This window comes from Papio anubis, chromosome 6 (assembly GCF_008728515.1).
Source record: "Papio anubis isolate 15944 chromosome 6, Panubis1.0, whole genome shotgun sequence".
NCBI lineage: Eukaryota > Metazoa > Chordata > Mammalia > Primates > Cercopithecidae > Papio > Papio anubis.
Genome location: NC_044981.1, coordinates 25,808,224 through 25,828,169, shown reverse-complemented (window position 1 = coordinate 25,828,169; position 19,946 = coordinate 25,808,224). Strand labels below are relative to the sequence as shown.

At 40.6% G+C, this 19,946-nt stretch overlaps 2 protein-coding genes across 16 annotated transcripts in view; one reads left to right on the top strand and one right to left on the bottom strand.

Moving 5' to 3' along the window:
* SLC17A1 (solute carrier family 17 member 1) overlaps nt 1–8,554 on the top strand; it is a 55,863-nt gene extending 47,309 nt beyond the window's left edge. For 3 of the 5 annotated variants that reach the window (XM_009204559.4, XM_009204553.4, XM_009204558.1), the window contains one exon: nt 5,713–5,752. Coding sequence is in view for 1 of the 5 variants with exons in the window: in XM_017957647.3 (XP_017813136.1) it covers nt 6,212–6,227 (16 nt within the window). In the remaining 4 variants the exon portion in view is untranslated. Of the gene's footprint in view, nt 1–5,712; nt 5,753–6,211 lie in introns of those variants that run through there. The other 2 variants (XM_017957647.3, XM_009204554.4) reach the window with 1 other exon arrangement.
* A 471-nt stretch (nt 8,555–9,025) lies between these two features.
* SLC17A4 (solute carrier family 17 member 4) overlaps nt 9,026–19,946 on the bottom strand; it is a 103,293-nt gene continuing 92,372 nt past the window's right edge. For 10 of the 11 annotated variants that reach the window (XM_031666973.1, XM_031666974.1, XM_031666975.1 and 7 more), the window contains 6 exons: nt 19,804–19,890; nt 17,092–17,210; nt 16,811–16,972; nt 13,241–13,605; nt 12,213–12,303; nt 9,026–11,162 (listed from right to left, as the gene is read on the bottom strand). In XM_031666973.1, the coding sequence (XP_031522833.1) occupies nt 11,028–11,162; nt 12,213–12,303; nt 13,241–13,605; nt 16,811–16,972; nt 17,092–17,210; nt 19,804–19,890 (959 nt within the window). In that variant the 3' untranslated portion in view covers nt 9,026–11,027. The remainder of the gene's footprint in view (nt 11,163–12,212; nt 12,304–13,240; nt 13,606–16,810; nt 16,973–17,091; nt 17,211–19,803; nt 19,891–19,946) is intronic. The other variant, XM_003897144.5, reaches the window with a different exon arrangement.

Here is a 19,946-nt window from a genome sequence, read left to right as displayed (position 1 = left end):
AGACCCATGGATCTGGGCTTTATTAATCTATTGGGGTATTAAATCAGATGTTTACCAAATACCCTGATGAAGTATTGTTAACATTATAACCATTGAGTTGAACAAAGATGACTTAAGGGATGTGATCAAAATGCAATTCTATTTTCTATCTCCTACCTTCACTATTTGTTTAACTTGAAAAAATCTCAAGGTACAGTAAAGTTTTTAAGAGTAGCACAAAGAGCTTTTTTTCCTTAACCATTTGAGGGTAAGTTGCTAGCATGATGCCCTTACCATCATCTCCACACCACTCACACAGTTTAGGGTATCCTACAAACAAGGACATTTTTCTACTTCACAAAACAACCATCAACATCAAGTAACTAATGCTGATACATTTCTACCATGTAATTCTGAGACCTCATTCACATTTCATCAGTTGTATCAGTGATATTCTTTTTGGCCAAAAGATTCACTTCAGAATCTCATGTTGCATTTAGTTGCCATGTCTCTTTAGTTTCTTTAACTCTAGAATTGTTCTTAGTCTTTCGTTGACTTTGATGACATGATTGAAGAGTACAGGCTATCTTGTAGAAGTTCCTCAGTGTAGGTTTCTTTGATGTTTTCACATGATTAAATTCAGGTTAGGGATACCACAAAGATGTCCCTGTGTCCTTCTCAGGTCATTATACCAGGAGTCATATGATGCTGATATGTACCATTTCTGGCTCTTCATTTAATTAAGGTGGGGCCTATCAGGTTTTGCCTCTGCAAAGTTACTCCTTCTCACATTGAAATTAACAAATAGTTTGTTAATTTGGAAATATGTAAATATTTACATACTCTGGAACTACGTAAATATTTCATCCTACATCAGACTTTCAATTTATTCACATTTATTTTAGTAAAGCTCATAATTATCTGCTTTATTTAATGATGTATAATATATTACTATTTTTGTTTACTTTGATGCTCAATTTATCTCAATTTTGGCCAGTTGGAGGTTCTTCATCATTCTTTGAGCACTTTCTTACTTTGTGGCATGAAACAGTATTCCAGAGTCATCTTGAGTTTTTCCCTGACCACGCCCTGAAATCAGCCCTCACTCTAAGAAGCTCTAGTTCCTCTTAATGTTTGAGAATCGTATTTAGAAACCAAGATCTCAGTGGTAGATGTGTTCATGGCTTCTGGGGCCTCTGCTCTCAGGTCCGCTAGGTAGACAGTTAGGGACTATATGTGTATACATACATATCTACCTACCTACCTACCTACTTACTTATCTTTCTATGGATACCTATGAATTTACACCAGTACTTCCATTCCAATCCAACACAGAGTTTCTTTGAGTTTTCTACTTTTACATATTTTTAACTTTCTTTTCCAGCAGTGAGCTCCTATTAGTCTTAATGTTTGTATTTACTCTGTCAATCCCCTGGTATGCCACTTCCAGACATTTCCAGACATCCTTCTCATTCCTTTCCCAGGCCTACACCTCTCACTCTGATGCCCCCTTGTGGATGCCCTCCTTTCCTACCCGTGCTCTGATTCCCTGCCACAGGCCACACCTCCCGGACCAAGGCAACCTTCCTCATCTCTGTTGGACACTGACATCTTTGCTGAGTTGCACAACTTTGCTTAGAAGCTTTCCTCAACCCACTTCAGTGGGCCAGGCTGTCACCCAGCTCAGACACCCTCTGCACTTGGTCAGGCTTCAGCATTCTATGCCAGGCTGTCCTCCTGCATCAACAGAATCCTCACCCTGCACAGGCTCTGACACCTCTCACTGGGCCACTGTGGCTCCCCACACTGTGTCCTGCTGGAGTATCCCCAGGCTAGCCATTAAGCAAAATAAGCTTGTGTTTAGGGCACCAAGAGAAGAGGGCACCACAGAACTTTCCCCCAGCTGTCATGCCCTTAAGTCTTTCACTGGTCATATGATGTTAGTAACATGGTTTAAATTGTCTTTATTTGCCGTTTAGATTTAATCTAAAATTTTTTCAAATGTGCTCTTTGGCATGGTGAGTGACTAAAGTTTAAAAGTTTGATTTGAAGGTGGTATCAGATATAGCATTTGTTTCTGTCTCATGCTCTGAGGGTTTTGCCTTCCTGAAAGCTGACTGGGTCTGGCTAGCATTTAACTCATCAGCTGATTTGTTTAAGGAACACTTAAGCTCTTTATTTTAAGAAACGGAAGGGCCAAGGGTGTTACAGAACCACCAGATTCATATTTCCACTACTCAGTAACAAACTAATGCACTCAGCAGGTAGGTTTTGCAGTAGAGAAAGAATTTAATGAATACAGAGTGACCAAGCAAGGAGATTGGGAAAATCCTCAGAGGGATCTCCATTTCCAGAGGAAACTCCTTTTCCCCCAAGGACTCTTGTGCTAGGATTTTTAAGGGAGTCTTGGAGGGCAAGGGCTAGAAAACTGAGGTTACTGAGTGGTCAGGGTAAGGTGGATGAAGTCATCAGGATGTATTCTTTGGTGAGCCAGCACCCTGTGGGGTCCTGTAGACCAGCTGACACAGTAGTTTCACTGATAGGCAGGACCTGAAAGAATAACTCAGATAGAAAACTTAACGTTTCACAATGCTTAAGTTGTTATCTCCAGAGCAGTTAAGGGAAACTATAATCTTTTGACAAGGTCTACGTGGTTTTGAGGCAGTAGGCAACAAACAACTATGAGAAAGCATGAGAGAATAAGCTGACCTCGTGATTAATGCTGGATGTGCTGCAAGCTTGGTTATTTTCATTTCTCCCCCTCCTTCTTCTCTGATTAATTTTGTAAAGTTCATAGGGATGGTTTCGAGGGGGGCAACATGGTTTGTCTGTATTTAGGGCATCATTGTTCTTAATCTGACCCTGCAGCGAGGCAGCCTACCTTGCTTATTGTTTCCCTACCCTATCCCAATAACTGTTTTTGTTTTTTAAAGCAGAGACGGGGTTTTGCTATGTTTCCCAGGCTGGTCTTGAACTCCTGGGCTCAAGCAATGCATCCACCTTTTGGCCTCCTAAAGTGCTGGAATTTCAGGTGTGAGCCACTGCACCTGGCCTCCAATAACTTTTAAACAAATTCAGAAAATTAAGTGAGGATGCAAAGGGTTTACCTTTTCCCTTTAAACCTGCTCAGTGAAGAAAGAATTTTAAAACTCTAGGTTATCCCACCCCCACTATACCCCACACTCTTATTTATTTATTTATTTCCTTGTTAAGCCCTCTTAGGTAATAAAAAGTACTGTGGTCACTTTAAATAGCAAGCACACATTCCCAGTTAGATAACTGAAAATACTTATTTCAATATAGAATTTAGCTAGTCAATTGTCATACACATACGAGACTCCTTCCCTGTGTCTCCAGCTGGGACAAAGCTGCAGGCAGACCTTTTCCTTCAGGGAGAGGGGTGTGAGCAATTTCTTTCGTCTGGCTTTTCTCCTCCTTTTCTCCTCCGCTAAGATGCTGACTCCACCTCTGACCCCTCCTGAGGTGTAACCAGGAGAGAAAGGAGGGGAAGCAGGCATGGAAATTTCTGGTTTGTTTGGCCCCATTGTCAGTTGCCCTCATGCTCCCTGGGCTGGTAGGTGTTGAAAGCACACCCTTTTCTTCATGCATAAGAGGCTGACAAAGCAGGAAATGCACTTGGTTTTTCCAGCTGCCCATCTCCCTTGGCGTCCCAGATCCACTCCACACAAATCTCCCTTTGTGGATATCACTTCTCCCTTCTAGGTGGTCCCTGGGGGCTGGCTATCACTCCTCTGTGACCTGCATCTAATCCACAGGAAATGCGTTCTAAATCCACAGGAATGCATGTAGCCTCTGGTCCAACAAAATGGCGAGGTCCCGTCCACTCCAAATGCAGTGGTCACTGTCTTTCTGCCCTGTTCCTCCAGTGGAAAGTCAGAGCCCCTCACGCCCAGATTCCTCAGGAAAGCCAACAGCTGACCCATGGGCCCACCCGAACACGGACTAGGCTCTAAGCAACCATTGATACAATTTGTCTATATTGATTTACCTAATTCTGTACTTTTCATATAAATGAAATTATGTAATATGTCTGTGACTGTCCTGTTTCACTTGACATGTTTTCAAAGTTCACTCACGTCATAGCATGTAGCAATACTTCATTCTTTTTTGTGGCCCAGTAGTATTCGACTGTATGGCTATGCTACATTTTGTTTATACACTAATCCACTGAGGAGCATTTGAGCTGTTTACACCTTTTGGCTGTTGTGAATAGACTACTATGTGCTTTTGTGTGTACAAGTTATTATGTGAAGGTATGTTTCGATTTTGTGGGGTATATACCAAGAAGTGGAGTTGCTGGTCATATGGCAATTCTATGTTTAACGTTTTGAGGGACTGCCAAACTCTTCTCCACAGCATCAGACTATTTTACATTCTCACCAGCAATGTAGAAGAATTCCAATTCTCCACATCCTCATCAACACGTATTTCTTTTTTTTTCAGTAGCCATCTCAGTGAATGTGACGTGATATCTCATTATGGTTTTGATTTGCTTTTCTCTAATAAGTAATTATGTTGAACATCTTTTCATGTGCTTATTGGCCATTCTTCTATTTTTTACAGAAATATATATATTCAGTGTATTTGCCCACACTTTAATTATTTGTCTTTTGATGTTGGGTTATAAGAGTGTATTGGATATTCTAAATACTAGACCCTTATCAGATTGTGATTTGCAAATTGTTTCCCCCATTTTATAGGTTGTCTTTTTACTTTCTTGTTAATGTGCTTTGATGCAAAGTTTGAAGCAAAGTTTTTAATTTTTATGAAGTCTAATTTATTTATTTTTTCTTTTATTGCTTGTGGCTTTGTCGTCATATAGAAGTAATCAATGCCAACTCAAAGGTCATGAAGATGTTCCCTAAATTTTCTTCCAAGGGTTGTATTGTTTTAGCTCTTACATTTAGGTCTTTGATTCATTTTGAGATGGTTTTTTCATTCTTCTTTAATTTCTTCCTACAATATTTTGAAGTTTTCGAATATAAGTTTTGTACTTTTTTTGTTAAACTTATTTATAAGTATTTTATTATTTTTTATGCTACTTGAAATGGAATTGTTGTCTTAGTTTCATTTTTTAATGGCTCATTGCAAGTGTATAGAAATATAATTGACTTTTGTATATTGATCTTGTGTCCTGCAGCTTTGCTAAACTCATTAGTTCTAATATGTTTAGTAGATTTCTTAGGATTTCTTAAGCAAGATTATATCATTTGTGAAACATAGTTTTACTTCTGTTTTTCCAATCTAGATTCCTTTTATTTCTTTCTCTTGCCTAATTGCCCTGTATAGAACCTCTAGCATAATGTTGAGAAGTGGCTAGAGTAGACATCTTTGTCTTGTTCCTGATCTTAGAGAGAAAACACGCATTTTAAAATTCTTACAAAGCCTTTCTTCATCTACACTCTCTTGAGACTTTAACTTTTATGTAACCTGAACTGTTTTAGAGCCGTATGACTGGTTTTTTATGACATCCTGAACAATATCTGTAAGGTATGGTTTGGATGTTTGTCTTCTCCAAATCTCATGTTGAAATGTAATTCCTAATTTTGAAAGTGGGGCATAGTATGAGGTGTTCAGGTCATGGGTGCAGATCCCTCATGATAGCTTGGTGCTGTCCTTTGGATAATGAGTGAGTTCTCACTCCGAGTTCAGGAGAGAATATGGTTGTATAACAGTGTGTGGTACCTCCCATCTCTCTCTCTATTGCCCCAGCTCTCACCATGTGATGCACTGACTCCCCTTTCACCTTCTGCCGTGATTGGAAGATTCCTGAGGCCCTCACCAGAAGCAGACGCTGGCATCATGCTTCTTGTACAGACTGCAGAACCATGAGCCAAAATAAACCTCTTTTCTTTATAAATTACCCTGACTCAAGTATTCCTTTATAGCAACACATATTGTCTCCCTAGGATAAGATGCATCGTGATTGCCTATGTGAAGGGAATACATATATTCAGCTAACATGTGGAAACATCTGCAGCATGTTTAGACAGTTATTAGGCAATGTAAGCAGCTGTTTCCACTGGAAAACCCAGAAAATGTCTATTTGTATGGATGCCATGTTTTAATAACTAATAAAACTTCAAATACAAAATGGAGGAAAAAACTTTCAATACAAAGGAAAGATCGTGTGTGCCTTTCTCACTGTTACTCCAGATAGGCCCCTGGATTGACACTTCAGTTTAGAACCTTGGCCACTCCCTCTTTTCAGGTTTTGGAGAATATGACTTCGGAGGAGTTAATCTGGACACCTACTAACCAGGTAAAGCCCAGTTTCAGCCCAACTTGCCAGAGGTCACTATCCCAGTTAACACAGAAGACAGCAATTGTTCTTTGAAAGGACTAGTGACACTTTTGGGTAGGGTTCATAAAAAAAGAGTATGTGGTGGGTGCAGGACCACAAAGGGGGGCTTTATTTTCATTTTCTTAATAACGAGTTGGTTTACAAAGAATGAGAATTTGGTAACAGTACAAAAGGTATGCCTTATTATTGCTGTGGATAAAATACATTCTTATTAGGGAGAGAGGCAGTATCAAACTACTTGAGTGTCAAACCCCACTGGTATGCCCTGTGTTTTTTTGCTTCGTTTGGATTTGTTTTGTTTTCAGGATACAACATAGATACAGAACAACTGATGGATGGTTTCATACTGTGTGCCTGGCCCTAGCAAAATTTTGGAGTTGTTTGGATCTTTTACATAAAGATTTTTGAGAATAGGGAAGAGGAAGGATGATAAACTTGCACAGACAGCCATATTTATTTTTATGTCCAGAGGAGAGAAGTGTGAAAAAATACTTAGGATAACCTATCACTAAGGCAAGGAAGACAACTTGAGAAAAATATAATACACGAGACCATCTTTTTGAAATATTTAAAAGCTTTCTTATGTCCTCTGGGTACAAGGACTCACCAATGATATTTGGGTGCACTATTTTTTTCTTTGTTTACAAAACTTAGTGTGAAATAGAGCACTTGCAGAGCCTGGGACAACTTCCTTATTGAAGGGAAGAAGGACCAGCACACAAGGCTAAGGCTGAGGGGCAGTCACTAGCACCAGGAAGAAGGTGGTAGGAAGAGTCCTAGGGGCTGGTTTTACCCTCCCACATACCCTGTGTGCATCGTTTTTTAACATGTATTGTTTGTAACATGTAATATATCTGAATTTTAAATGGGGGTGGTGATTTATCTCAGTCTTCCTCTCTGCATCAGTTGCTTTATAAATGATTGTTAAACCAATAAACACACACAAGATAAAATTTTATTCTAAGGCTTCATGAAAGACTTTTCCACAGTTTTCAACTTTTATTCTTTCTCATTGTAGATATGTGAGCTAGTGCAAAATTTTAGGAGATTTCCATAATTTAAGGATGGCCCATTTTAGAGGAAACAGCACAAGTCACCTCCCTCGTTGGTGGGCCCAGGGAGAAATGTAACTCATTTTCAGAAATAACTGAAAGTGACAGATAAGAAAGAATAGGATCCGGGGAAGGAAAAGAGATGAATAAATGCAGACATTGGGTGGCTCAGAAACAAGCAAGTGATCTGGTTGTGCCCTGGTGGGCAGCATTTTAATTGTCACTGATGAGAGCCTGGGGTTGGCTTGGTGACTGCTGGAGAAATGATATGGAGCAGACCCAGACTCTGACATCTTAATTCCAAATGAAGAAAGATAATCCATAGGTTTAGATGACTCGATGCTCAGAAAACAAATAGAATTAAAGAAAAATCTGGTCCTTTTTCTTCCTATCCATTTCTCCCCTAACTGTTCTCCCACCACTCTAGAACTGTTCATTCGTTGATTCATACTGTGATTCAATAGCATTTACTGGCACTTACTGTATATGATACTGTTGTTCTTTGTGTTAACGATGTTACAAAATAATGAATGTCATGGTTCCTGAACTTTAGGAGTTTGTATTCAGACTATGTAGAAGAAACTGTCATAAATGAAACAGCTGAGGAACAGCGTGGCTACAGCCCTGCCAGGAAATCTGCAGGGCCTCTCTCCTCTGGTCTGACAAGAGCACTTCAGACATTTTTCTTTCTCCACTTACTGCCACTCTTCCAACTAAGAAGAAAGATATAAAAATAAGACCCTCCCTGGATCTTGCACTAGCAGATAAAGACACCATCTTGGGCCATCGGGTGAAAAGGCAGGAGCTGTCCTCACACCATTTATCATCATTCTCCTAACTGGGCTTCAGGTCACAAAATTCCTCCCTTGTCACAACCTTCTCAGGAACTTTCCAGTAGTCTGTTGTGTTTTTTGCATATGCAACTTTTCTGTCAGCTAGCAGCTTCTCACAATCTTAAACATGTTTATTTTTAACTCCTTATTTGAGCCCATATGCTTTTGCAGCTACTTTCTTGCCTCTTTCCTTCTGCTATGGTTTAGATGTCTGTTCCCTCCAAATCTAATATTGAAATTTGATCCCAATGTTGGGTCCACTTGCAGGAGGTGCTTGTGTCGTAAGGGTGAATCCCTAGTGAAATTAAAGCTCTTCCTCAGGAGTGAGTGAGTTCATTCCTACAAGAACTACTTGTTTTAAAAAACCTGGCACCTCCTCTCCCCCTCCCAGCTTCCTGTCTCACCATGTGCTTTCTGTACAGGCCTGCACTCCTTCACCTTCCACTATGAGCAGAAGCTGCCTGAGGCCCTCACCAGATGCAGATGCCCAATCTTGAACTTTCCAGCCATCAGAATCACAATCCAAATAAACCTGTTTTTCTTCATAAGTTACCCAGCCTCAGGCATTCCTTTATAGCAACACAAAATCAAAAGACACCTCCCTTTCATACCCAAACTTCTCAGCAGTGGTCTCCTTTCTGTACCTTCTGCTCACTTCTCATCTGGATTGATCACTGCAAATTTGGCATTGGTAACTATTCACTTTTTTTGGAAACATTCTCTCTTCCCTTCCCTTTCTTAGCACCATATTCTCTTGGTTTTCCTTTTATCTTTCAGGCCCTTTCTTTTTCTTTCTTTCTTTCTTTTTTCTTTCCTCTTTTTTCTTTCTTTCTTTCTTTTTTTTTTTTTCTTTCTTTCTTTCTTTCTGCTAATCATCCTCCAGCTGACCATTAAATACTGGAATTCTTTAAGGCTTATTCCCAAGCTTCCTTTTCTTATGCCACTTTCACCCATGGGATGTCTCATCCATGCTAAAAATTGTAATCACTGCCTGTATCAAGATGATTTATATGTTTGTAAATGTAGCCTAGATCTCACAAGAGAAATCCAGAGTCATGTGTCCATTTTCCTTCTTGTTGTCTTCACTTGGGTATAATTGCTATCTGTGTGAGAGGCAGCCACATTAATATAACAGCAAACCAAAACTCAGGAGTTACTCTGGACATCTTCCACTCTCTCACTTAGTTATGGGGTCTGTCAGGTTTATTCCCTAAATCAAATAATCCACCTAAATCAAATAATCCATTCACCTCTCACCATGTCTATTCCCTCATGCCAGAGACCATTGTTCTCTCCTGGACTACACTGTAAGCTCCTACTCCAACCTAATCTCTCATGCAGAGTAGCCTTTGAAAACAAGGACACTTCCCACTGATTTCAAAACAAAGACCAACGCATTCACTGGGCCCACATCATCCTGTGTGCTCCTGACCTTAATTCTTCTATAGCCTCCTCACAAATCATACTTCCCTTATTCTCTATCCTCTGGGATACCTAATTGCTCCTTCCTGCCATGAAACTTTAGCTTATGCTGTTCTTTCTTCCTAAAACGTTCTCCCGTCAGTCTCCCACACCAGTTAACTATTATCCTTCAGATCCCAGCTCAGCTGCAACTTTGCAGGGGTGGCCCTTCCTTACATTCAGATTAGTGCACTTATCATCCACTCTCATAACCCATGTAACCACTTGTTATTTCTACAGTTACTACACATTCACTTGTGTGATACTTTGATTAAAGTTATCTGCCCTCCTGAGATACTGAATTCCTTAATACTGTGTGTGGTTTTGATTTCTGCCATCCCCACAAGGTGTGTGTGCATTAATATTCATTTCGTGTTGAAATGGTTTTACTGTATTATGATCCTCCATGCTGCCCATATAGGGGCTTTAACAAAAGCACTGCACACATTTCTCCAGACATTTGGAGTGAGGTTAGGGCAGTGTGTGTCTTACATACATCTTTGGAAGGCATTTTAGGTTAATGAGGTGAATGTTGAATGGTTCCACATTGAATTGAATCCTACTGAATGGTGTGTGGGATTCCAACAGTCAGAAGGGCACACGAAGGCAGACATCATGGGTCATTGTCCAAAAGCAGTGACACATGAAGAACTGTTGGAAGGGCTAGAAGAGACACTGGGCAATGTCCATTCACTAACATGTTAAAGATCTGCACCAAGCCAAAAAGCAGATGTGGGGCAGAGGTTAAAATGGCCAGAAAGAAGGTAACTGTCCAAAAGCTGATTCTGGAAGCACAGGTATTCCAGAGGCGGCTCTGATTCCAAAGCTGGCATCCACAGAATGGAAGTTGTCGGAAGGAGTTAAAGTGTACTATCTTGCTCCAATTAGTTGCAGACATGTTCATTCCTCTTGTCATGATGGAATCATTATTGTTCTTTCCTCCTTGACATTTTTCACCAACAATGGAAAACACTATGCATTCTGTTGTTTGGGGCTTTCTTTTGATGACAGCTCTGAGGATTCATCTTCTGCATGTTGGGTACAACTCGTTTGTGATTCTCAGTTCTTAGTCCCAAGGTCTGGCTTCCTCTTTTGCTTTGGAAAGAAATTGTCCCCAACCCCTGATGCTTTTACCAGGATAACAGTGGAAGAGTGGAGAACACAGAAATCTCAACACACCTTTGCTTTTGGTAGCTTGCAGTTAAATAACTAGCCTGTTTTCTTCCTCTGTAAAATCTCCAGGCGTAGTAAAATCTTTAGTATTATATACAGGGTCTAGCTAACAGCTTACCAGTCAAGCAGGCATGAAAGGGAAATGTCTCTGAGGGAAAACAATGAACAACTAAGCACCAGGATCTAGCACATCTCTCAGTTTGCTCAGAGGTGGGTGAATGTCTGCTCTTTAGCCCAGTCCTGTACATCTGCTCGGCCAAAGATGAGGTAGAAAACCAGGCCCGATATGTTAACAGCAGCTGAAAGCAAGAAGACATTTCTCCAACCAAACTCTGAATCCTGGAGGCAGAAAATTACAAGTTATTAACTGTCACCCAGTTCTTGTCCCTCTTGGTTCAGAAAGGCTTTGGCTCTGTGTCCTACTGCTCCCTCCTCGACCTCCATTCTGGCTTCCATGGGCTTCCCAGTTGGTCCTGGAATACTCAAGTACATTTCTGCCATGAGGCCAGAGCACGGCATTTCCTTGGCTGGAACACTCCTCCCCCAGATATCTATTTGTCTCACACTTCCACTTCCTTTCAGTCCTTGCTTAAATGTTCCTTTTCAAGCAAGTGGTTACGGTGAGTCCTTCCTTGACCATCGTGATTAAAATAGAAATTACACCCCTTGTGCGCTATTCTCCTTTTAGCATTTGCTAAGCATTTGCTATTCTCCTGTTACCTTCAATATGTCATATGTTTTATTTTCATAGATTTCTTTCAGTTTCTTTTCTACAATATAGGTTTCACAAGGAAATGAATTGTGTTTCATTCACTTAAATAGCACATGGCGCATACTAATGTTTAATACTTATTTATTGAATGAATGAATGAATGAATAAGTCAATGAATGTCAGGAGAAACAAGAGCAGTTTGAGGATTTCCATTTTAAACAACCATTTCCTGACAGCTTGTTAGTCAGTGCCTGGGAGGGAACTGAAGCTTCAAAAAAGATAAGCGCCTTGATTTCATAAAGAATACTCTTTCTTTGTTATTCTTCATTTATTTTTCTGATTTACTGGTGCAAAACCACAGGAAAGTCATTCTTTAACTTTCCTGTGGTTTTTCACTGTAAGTAAATGGTATATGGCAATGTTTTTCACGAGTAAATGAAGTATATGGCAGAAAAGAAGAATGCCACATATTTCTCTATTCATGTAAAGTTTATACCAGTAAGATTCTTAGGAAACTTAAGAGTCTTAAGTTTCTTTAATCTTTAAGTCATCATGTAAACTAGTTTATTTTTTACTACTTTAAATGCATCTTGTAGGATACAAGGCCGTGCAAATGTGAAAACACCATGCCTCTATAGGTTTCTCTTATGAATATTCATCAGAACATTTGACCTCACCTGACTGATGAAAAATCCAGCAGCAGTGGGAGAGATGGCTCCAGCTATGTGTGCAAAGACTTGTAATAGTCCTTTGAGAAAGCCAGTGTACCTGAGAGAGAGAGATCGTACTCTATTATACCCAAGTATACCTACATTTGAAAGTCTCAATACCTGAGAGAAGGAGGGAAACATTCCCGTCCAAACAAAGGGTTAATCTCAGCTGGTCTGTTGCAACTCTGTGCTTATCTGTGGGGATGGCTGGAATTGTGTAAGCCTTGGTGAAACCTGAATGAAATGTACTGACTAAAGATTAGTATAATCCTGTGCTAGGGATTGGTACTCCCAAGCGGGTAACCTCTATTAACTTATCAACATTGTTTATGCAAGATGGTCAGATTGATGGTCTGCACCTGGTTTGTAAGGTTTTTGTTGTTGTTGTTTTGGCTTCTGCTGTTGAGTCTGATCTTGTAACTTTTATACCCTCCGTGGGTATAAAAGACCCCTCAGCAGATGAGAGATTGGCTCCTCTGAGACAAAGGCCTCTCTCACATTTCTTGGTGGTTCATTATCTGAAGATGAAGGATGTCCTGTTGACTGGGACAGGACCCTGGGAGCTATGTTTGTAAGTCTCAGTCAACTCTGTATTTACTGTATCAGAGACAGATATTTCCCCTGCAGTCCTGTGTCCTTTGCCTTTATTAAAGATTTTCATGAGCATGCCCTATAGAATCTAAAGAATTCTTTCAGTGATTCCACCTTAGGCAACTGCTGCATTCCTCAACAGAGAGAGATTTGTGTGAGTCTCCCTCAGTTGACTCTGAGCTTGGCCACTGACTCCTCTTGTTCATGCCCAGAAAAACTAAGTTCACAATGGTTGACCAGCTTTGAGTCTCTTCCAGGAATTATTTAGATGTAGGGTGTAGAGCCGGTGCTGACATTTCCTGCAACCTGTTGCACCTGCCAATTTTACTTTCACATCGGAGTATATTTAGGGCTGCTAGACTTGAACTGAGTTTCTGAGAGGATGAGGCAAAAGAGGTCCCTACCGAGGAGCAATATCCAAGAAGTTAACAAGGGCTCCTGATTCACAGAAGCTGCTGATGGCAGAAGACAGCACCAAGAAGGTCATGGTCATGCTGTGGCTGGATCTGACCCAGGGCAGGGACACGAGGATCACAGATGGGAAGAGAACCCCTGGGGTAGGAGGACAAACACAGAATAAACTGGAGGCTGCTCTGAGCTTCCCACATTCACCCCTGTGTCCAGCCTCGCCCTTACCAATGGCAGTGAAGAGTTTCCTGATGGTGATGAGTCTGAGGATTTTTCTGGAGAGAAGAAAGTCTGCCAATAGACCTCCAAGGATAATGCAGATACATCCAACAACAAACGGCAAGGCAGACAGGATCCCACTCTGAGGACCAGAGACTAGGTCAGGTACATGCGCCCTTACCACCCACATCATGACACAGACAACCTTGGACAGATTGTCCACATTTGCGGCTTTTCTTTATATACACATCACTTTTAATACAAATTCCATGTTACCATAATGAGCCAATATAGTTTTAGTATGTATATGTTCATAGCTCTGCTTGCAAAAAAAAATAAATAAATAAAATAAACAAGAACTAATGCTCTCTTTATATATAAAAATCACCTGGAAATAAATATTTAAAAGACCAAAATCCAGTAGAAAAATAGGCAAAGGATAATAACAGACAATTTACAGAAAAAAAGAAAAAATAAGTGGCTCCTAAACATGTTAAAATGTATCCAACTTTGCTCATAATGAAAGAAAACAAAATAAAACTATGGTGAGACACTATTTTTCATGGATCAAATTGGCAAAAAACACCTTTTTTTTTTTTTTTTTTGGCATGCTCTGTTGCTAACACTGTGGAGAATCAGATTCTCACAAATATTACTGGTGCTCTATTGAGGTTAATTTGACAACAAATATAAAAGTTTATAGTGCATTTACCCTTTGACTCAATAATCTCATATGCAGAAATTTATTCCACAGAGAGTTGCACAAAGGTGTGACAAATGAACAAGATTTTCACTGCAACATTGCTCAAAGATGGGAAACAATCCAAATACTGCTCAGCAAGGTTCTCATGTACTGATATGAAGATTTCCATGACATATTAAGTGGCAAAAACCTAGTATATAAGCATAGCGGCATATTACAGAGTACAGAGTATACTGTTTTGTATTTAAAAAGTTGGGAAAATAAGAATATATATTCGTGTATGCTTGCATTCTCATAAAGAAACAAGAAAAGAATATATATAGGAAATTTAGGCCAGCCATGGTGGCTTACACCCATAATCCCGGCACTTTGGGAGACTGTAGTGGGAGGATCACTTGAGCTCAGGAGTTCAAGACCAGCCTGGCCAATATAACAAGACCTCATCTCCACAAAAAGTTAGCCAGGCATGGTGGTACACGTCTGTGGTCCCAGCTACTCGGGAGGTTGAGGTAGGAGGATTGCTTGAGCCTGGGAGGTCAAAGCTTTAGTGAGCCATGATTGAACCACTGCACTCCAGCCTGGGCAACACAGTGAGACATTGTGTCAAAAGAAAAAGGAAAGAAAGAAAAAGAAAAAGGAAATTTAAAGAATGATCATTGGAATGGTCTGGGAGGACAGGGCAGATTAGGAAAAGCAATGAGTAATGAAAGAAAGATTTTTCACTCTTTTTTTTTTTTTTAGATGGAGTTTTGCTCTTGTTGCCCAGGCTGGAGGGCAATGTCACAATCTCGGCTCACTGCAACCTCCGCCTCCCAGCTCAAGCGATTCTCATGCCTCAGCCTCTTAAGTGGCTGGGACTACAGGCACCCGCCACCACGCCTGTCTAATTATTGCATTTTTAGTAGAGACAGGGGGTTCACCATGTTGGCCAGCCTGGTCTCGAACACCTGACCTCAGATGATCCACCTGCCTCGGCCTCCCAAAGTGCTGGGATTACAGACATGAGCCACCACGCCTGGCCCACTCTATGTTTCAATATAGTTTTTAAAATGTTGAACATTCTTGTTATCAATTAAACTTGTAAATTAAAATCCTATTGAATAAAATGCAATGAAAAGGAGACTCCTCTGTTGTATATAATCCAAACAATGGAAAGGATTCAGCTCTCACCTGGTTCAAGTAGTTCATTTTACAGATGAGTAAGCCAAGGCTGTCAAGGTTACGTTACTTAGTGAGAAAATACCCTGAGGGCAATGAGAATCCAGGTCTCTTAACTTTTTAGCCTGGAAAGCTCTGCTTTCTGGTCACAACTTGTCTTTCCATTCATTCTCCCATCTTCATCTTCCTCAGCCTTGGCCTCTGAGGGTCAAGCCCACCCAGCCTCACACTAGAGACAAATCATTCCCAACAGCCATTCCCAACAGCCAGCCTCAGGAAGTCTATTGCTTAGCACTGGCCTCTTGCTTATCTGGTCCCCTGATCCCCTAGATTAAGGTTCTGGTTTAATTTCTGGCCCTCCTCCTCTTTGAAAAGACCCAGAGCCACTCCCTCCTGGGGCTTTCTAATCTCAGTGCCTGCAGCCTGCTTGCATGCAGATGCTGACTACTACTAAGAAGATCAGCTCTCTTTTAGCTACTTAGCACATCTTCACCAGAGGAACCCAATCAATATGAGAAAGCTTCTTCCTGAGTACAGAGAGTACAAGAGTAACACTGGCTTTGTGAACTGTCACTAACAGGTTATGAAATCTGATACACTCTTAGCCACTTTTAAGACATCCGTCTAGCAGGAATTGAAAGGCTCCTGTCAGCCATTCAGAGCATCTGTTTCTTCTGTGAAAATTCAGAGAGCTGTACACATATATGCACTTTTCTTTCTATGTGTTACACTTGAATGAAAATGATTTTTTTTTATTATTATTATTATACTTTAAGTTCTAGGGTACATGTGTATAAGGTGCACGTTTGTTACATATGTATACTTGTGCCATGTTGCTGTGCTGCACCCATCAACTCGTCAGCACCCATCAACTCGTCATTTACATCAGGTATAACTCCCAATGCAATCCCTCCCCCCTCCCCATGATAGGCCCCGGTGTGTGATGTTCCCCTTCCCGAGGACAGAAAACCAAACACCGCATGTTCTCACTCATAGGTGGGAACTGAACAATGAAAATGATTTTTTAAAACAAACATTACTCCACAAATGTCTATGTAAGTCTTTTCTGGGACTTTATGTCCTATTAATATCTTATTTTCAGCATATGTTGTTTATGTTTCTCTGTCACAATTTTCTCAGAGGCAGAATTTGTTTTGCTAATTTTTATTATTTATGCTACCAGCAGAGCATCTTGTTTGCAAATTTTGATTGGATTGAGTATAAAAATTTTGCACAGGGCCCTTAAAATATGATAGTATATGAAAATCAAACTGACCTAGAACCATATGTATCATCCTGCTGCAGTAAGTAGTGAACCACATTGAGATCAATCAGAATCCAAATTAACTAGACTCCATTTCCTACATGGAGGTCCTGGTCCTAATCCCCCGATTTTGTGACCATGGGAGAGACACAGGATTATATGTGAGCTCCCTATATTTAAGCATTTAAACAGAAGATCAGAATGAGCTTTCTCTATACTTACATCTCTGAGGTTGGCTTGAAGTACCGAGCTGATGTACGTTGGTGTGTACGCCATAATTGTATAAAAAAGCCAGTATTCACAGAAATAAGAGATTAAAATGGCCCAGAGTGGTAAGGATTTGATCATAGCCCTAATGGGAAGAGACCAGCCTGGTGAACAGTCCTAGAAGAAAGCACACAGCAACGTCCCCTCCATCAGAAGGCAGCTCTCTCTATCGCACTCTGCATCTCTGAGACGTCTAGAGGGACATAGAGAAATGTCAGAGGAATTTCTCAATGTACCTGCTGAGCCAATGAACACACAATGTATCTCTTCTCACCAGCACTGATAAAGGGATGATTCACAGGATCATCATAAATGAGAGGAAACCAGAGAAGACAACAGGCACAGCCAATTCCTCCTAGGAAAAGAGGATCCAGTTAGCACTGGATGGATGGAAGTACTTCTTTCAGTTTGACTCTAAGATGATTCCTGTGGTTGGCAGAGTGACTAGCCTCAGTACTCCACTCTTCCTGGCATCTATCCCTTGCATGGCCCTATCACAGGGGGAGGGTACTTCCTCACCACTTGACTTTGGCCTTGGCCATACAACTTGCTTTTGCCAATGGCATGGAGGAGTTTCAAGTCTAGGCATTAAAAAACATTTCTTTTTAAACTTATCCTCTTGGGTCTTGTGCACTGCTATTGGAAGACTATGCTCCAGCTCATCCTTTAACCAAGGCAGATGACAGACACAGACAGTGGAGCCACCCAGCTGTCCCACAAAGAACCACAGGAATAAATGATTATTGTTTTAAACCACTGAGTTTTGGGAGGTTTTGAAATGCACTATTATTAAAGCTATAGCACACTTACAAGTTAGTAGCATGTTTGCCCCACATGCTTGAAAATGCCCTCACCATTCACATACCAGTCGGCATCCCTCCTGCTAGTCATGCTTTGCAGAGTTCCTTTCATCATTAAACCTTTCCATATCTATCTCTTATCTTCCTCAAAGCACATATGAGTGAGAAGCAGTACACTATTATGTAGAATTAATTACCCAATTTCTAGACATGAAATGAAATTAATCCTCAGCAAAGACATTTTTCTGATATATACATTATTACAGAGTTGGGGATTTAACATTATCAGTATTGAGTGGAAATATGGCCCATCTTCAAATTCCCTTTTTAGAATCTTAAGAAATCTTATGAGCTCTCTTTGTTTGGCTAGCATGTCATTTACAAATTCCTTCACAAATACCATACAGCAGCCACTATACACCAGGCATTTTGCTACATTTTAAGAATATAAAATGACAAAGACACAATTTTGCCATCAGGGAACTTAATCAAGTGGGGAGGGATAGATATGAAAATTAGCAATGTTGCACATTGGAGTTGGAGGATGTTAATATTTATTCAACAAATATTGAGTGAGTTTCTATTGTGTATATGCTCCTTACTGTTTCTCGAAACCATAAGCACAGTAAGATTTTCTCGTTGTTTGAATAATTTTTGTAATCTGCCCTTTGAATGTTTTCATGATAAAAACTTTGAAGGTTGGTGTGCTGTGGAATCATTACATTTTTTTTTTGGTGAATATATTGACCTGATTTTACAGAAACCCTTGATCTAAGAGGCCTGCCCGCTAATGAACACACTAGTGGGACTATAAGGAATTACCATAAATTTAGGGGTGGGATTTTGGAGAATGTTTCAAATATTGAACAAACTTTAGCTGACAGAAGCTAAGCGGATTCCAACCACAGTTCCACGAAGGTAAAACTGTAACATAGTAAAATACTGCCTCTGGAACTTTCCATATGTCTTTGGAACCTTTCTGTAGCATCTCTCTGTATATTATGTCTGCTTCTGAACCTTACATAATCTGCCCTGTCCTGCAGCCTCCACTGGTTGATTATTACTCTAATTAGCATTTTACCTATGATTAGGTCACAGTCACACAACTTTCTGGCTATGATACTAGGTTGGTGCACCCAAGTAATTGTGGTTTGTGCCATAATAATAGCTGGAGAAATTTTAAAGAATATATTAAATTAAAAAGCATGACTAAAATGTAGTCTGACTAAAATAACATTTTCTTTTTTTTTTTTTTTTTGTCTCTTGAGACAGGGTCTTACTCTGTCACACAGGCTGGAGTGTAGTAGCGTGATCTCGACTCACTGCAACCTCCACCTCCTGGGTTCAAGCGATTCTCCCACCTCAGCCTCCTGAGTAGCTGGGATTACAGGCATGCAGCATCATGCTCGGCTAATTTTGGTATTTTTAGTAGAGATGGGGTTTAACCATGTTGGCCAGGCTGGTCTCAAACTCCTGGCCTCATGTGATCCACCTGCCTCAGCCTCCCACAGTGCTAGGATTACAGGCATGAGCCACCACGCCTAGCCTAAGATAACATTTTCAACATCTTTTTTTTGTTGTTTTTTTTTGAGACAGAGTCTCGCTCTGTCGCCCAGGCTGGAGTGCAGTGGCGCGATCTGGGCTCACTGCAAGCTCCGCCTCCTGGGTTCATGCCATTCTCCTGCCTCAGCCTCCTGAGTAGTTGGGACTACAGGCGACCGCCACCTCGCCCGGCTAGCTTTTTGTATTTTTTTTTTTAGTAGAGACGGGGTTTCACCGGGTTAGCCAGGATGGTCTCGATCTCCTGATCTCGTGATCCGCCCGTCTCGGCCTCCCAAAGTGCTGGGATTACAGGCTTGAGCCACCGCACCCGGCCAGATTTCAACATCTTATGAAATAATTTGCTCTGAATTCCTTTAGGTTAAATTTAGAAGCAGTAAGGAATGTTATGATGCCTCTAACGTCATAAGATTGTTCTACCTACACACTCAAGGCTGCTGAAACTTAAATGTTAAACACAGTTGACTCTGAACACTACCAGCTTTAGCTATGTAAATATCCATATCTATTAGGATTTGGTTAACCATAGACAAATTGAATCACAGAATTCTCTGTCATAAAAATTTGAGATTTGAAAAGCAAACTCACCAAAGATATAGAAGACATAAGGCCATCCTATGGTCTGGCAAAGAAGACCACCAACGAGTAGAACGATGAAGGACCCCAGCATTGACCCTGAACAGAAAAAGCGAGGATGTTCTGGGTGAGAGGACCCATCTTGGGGCTCTATG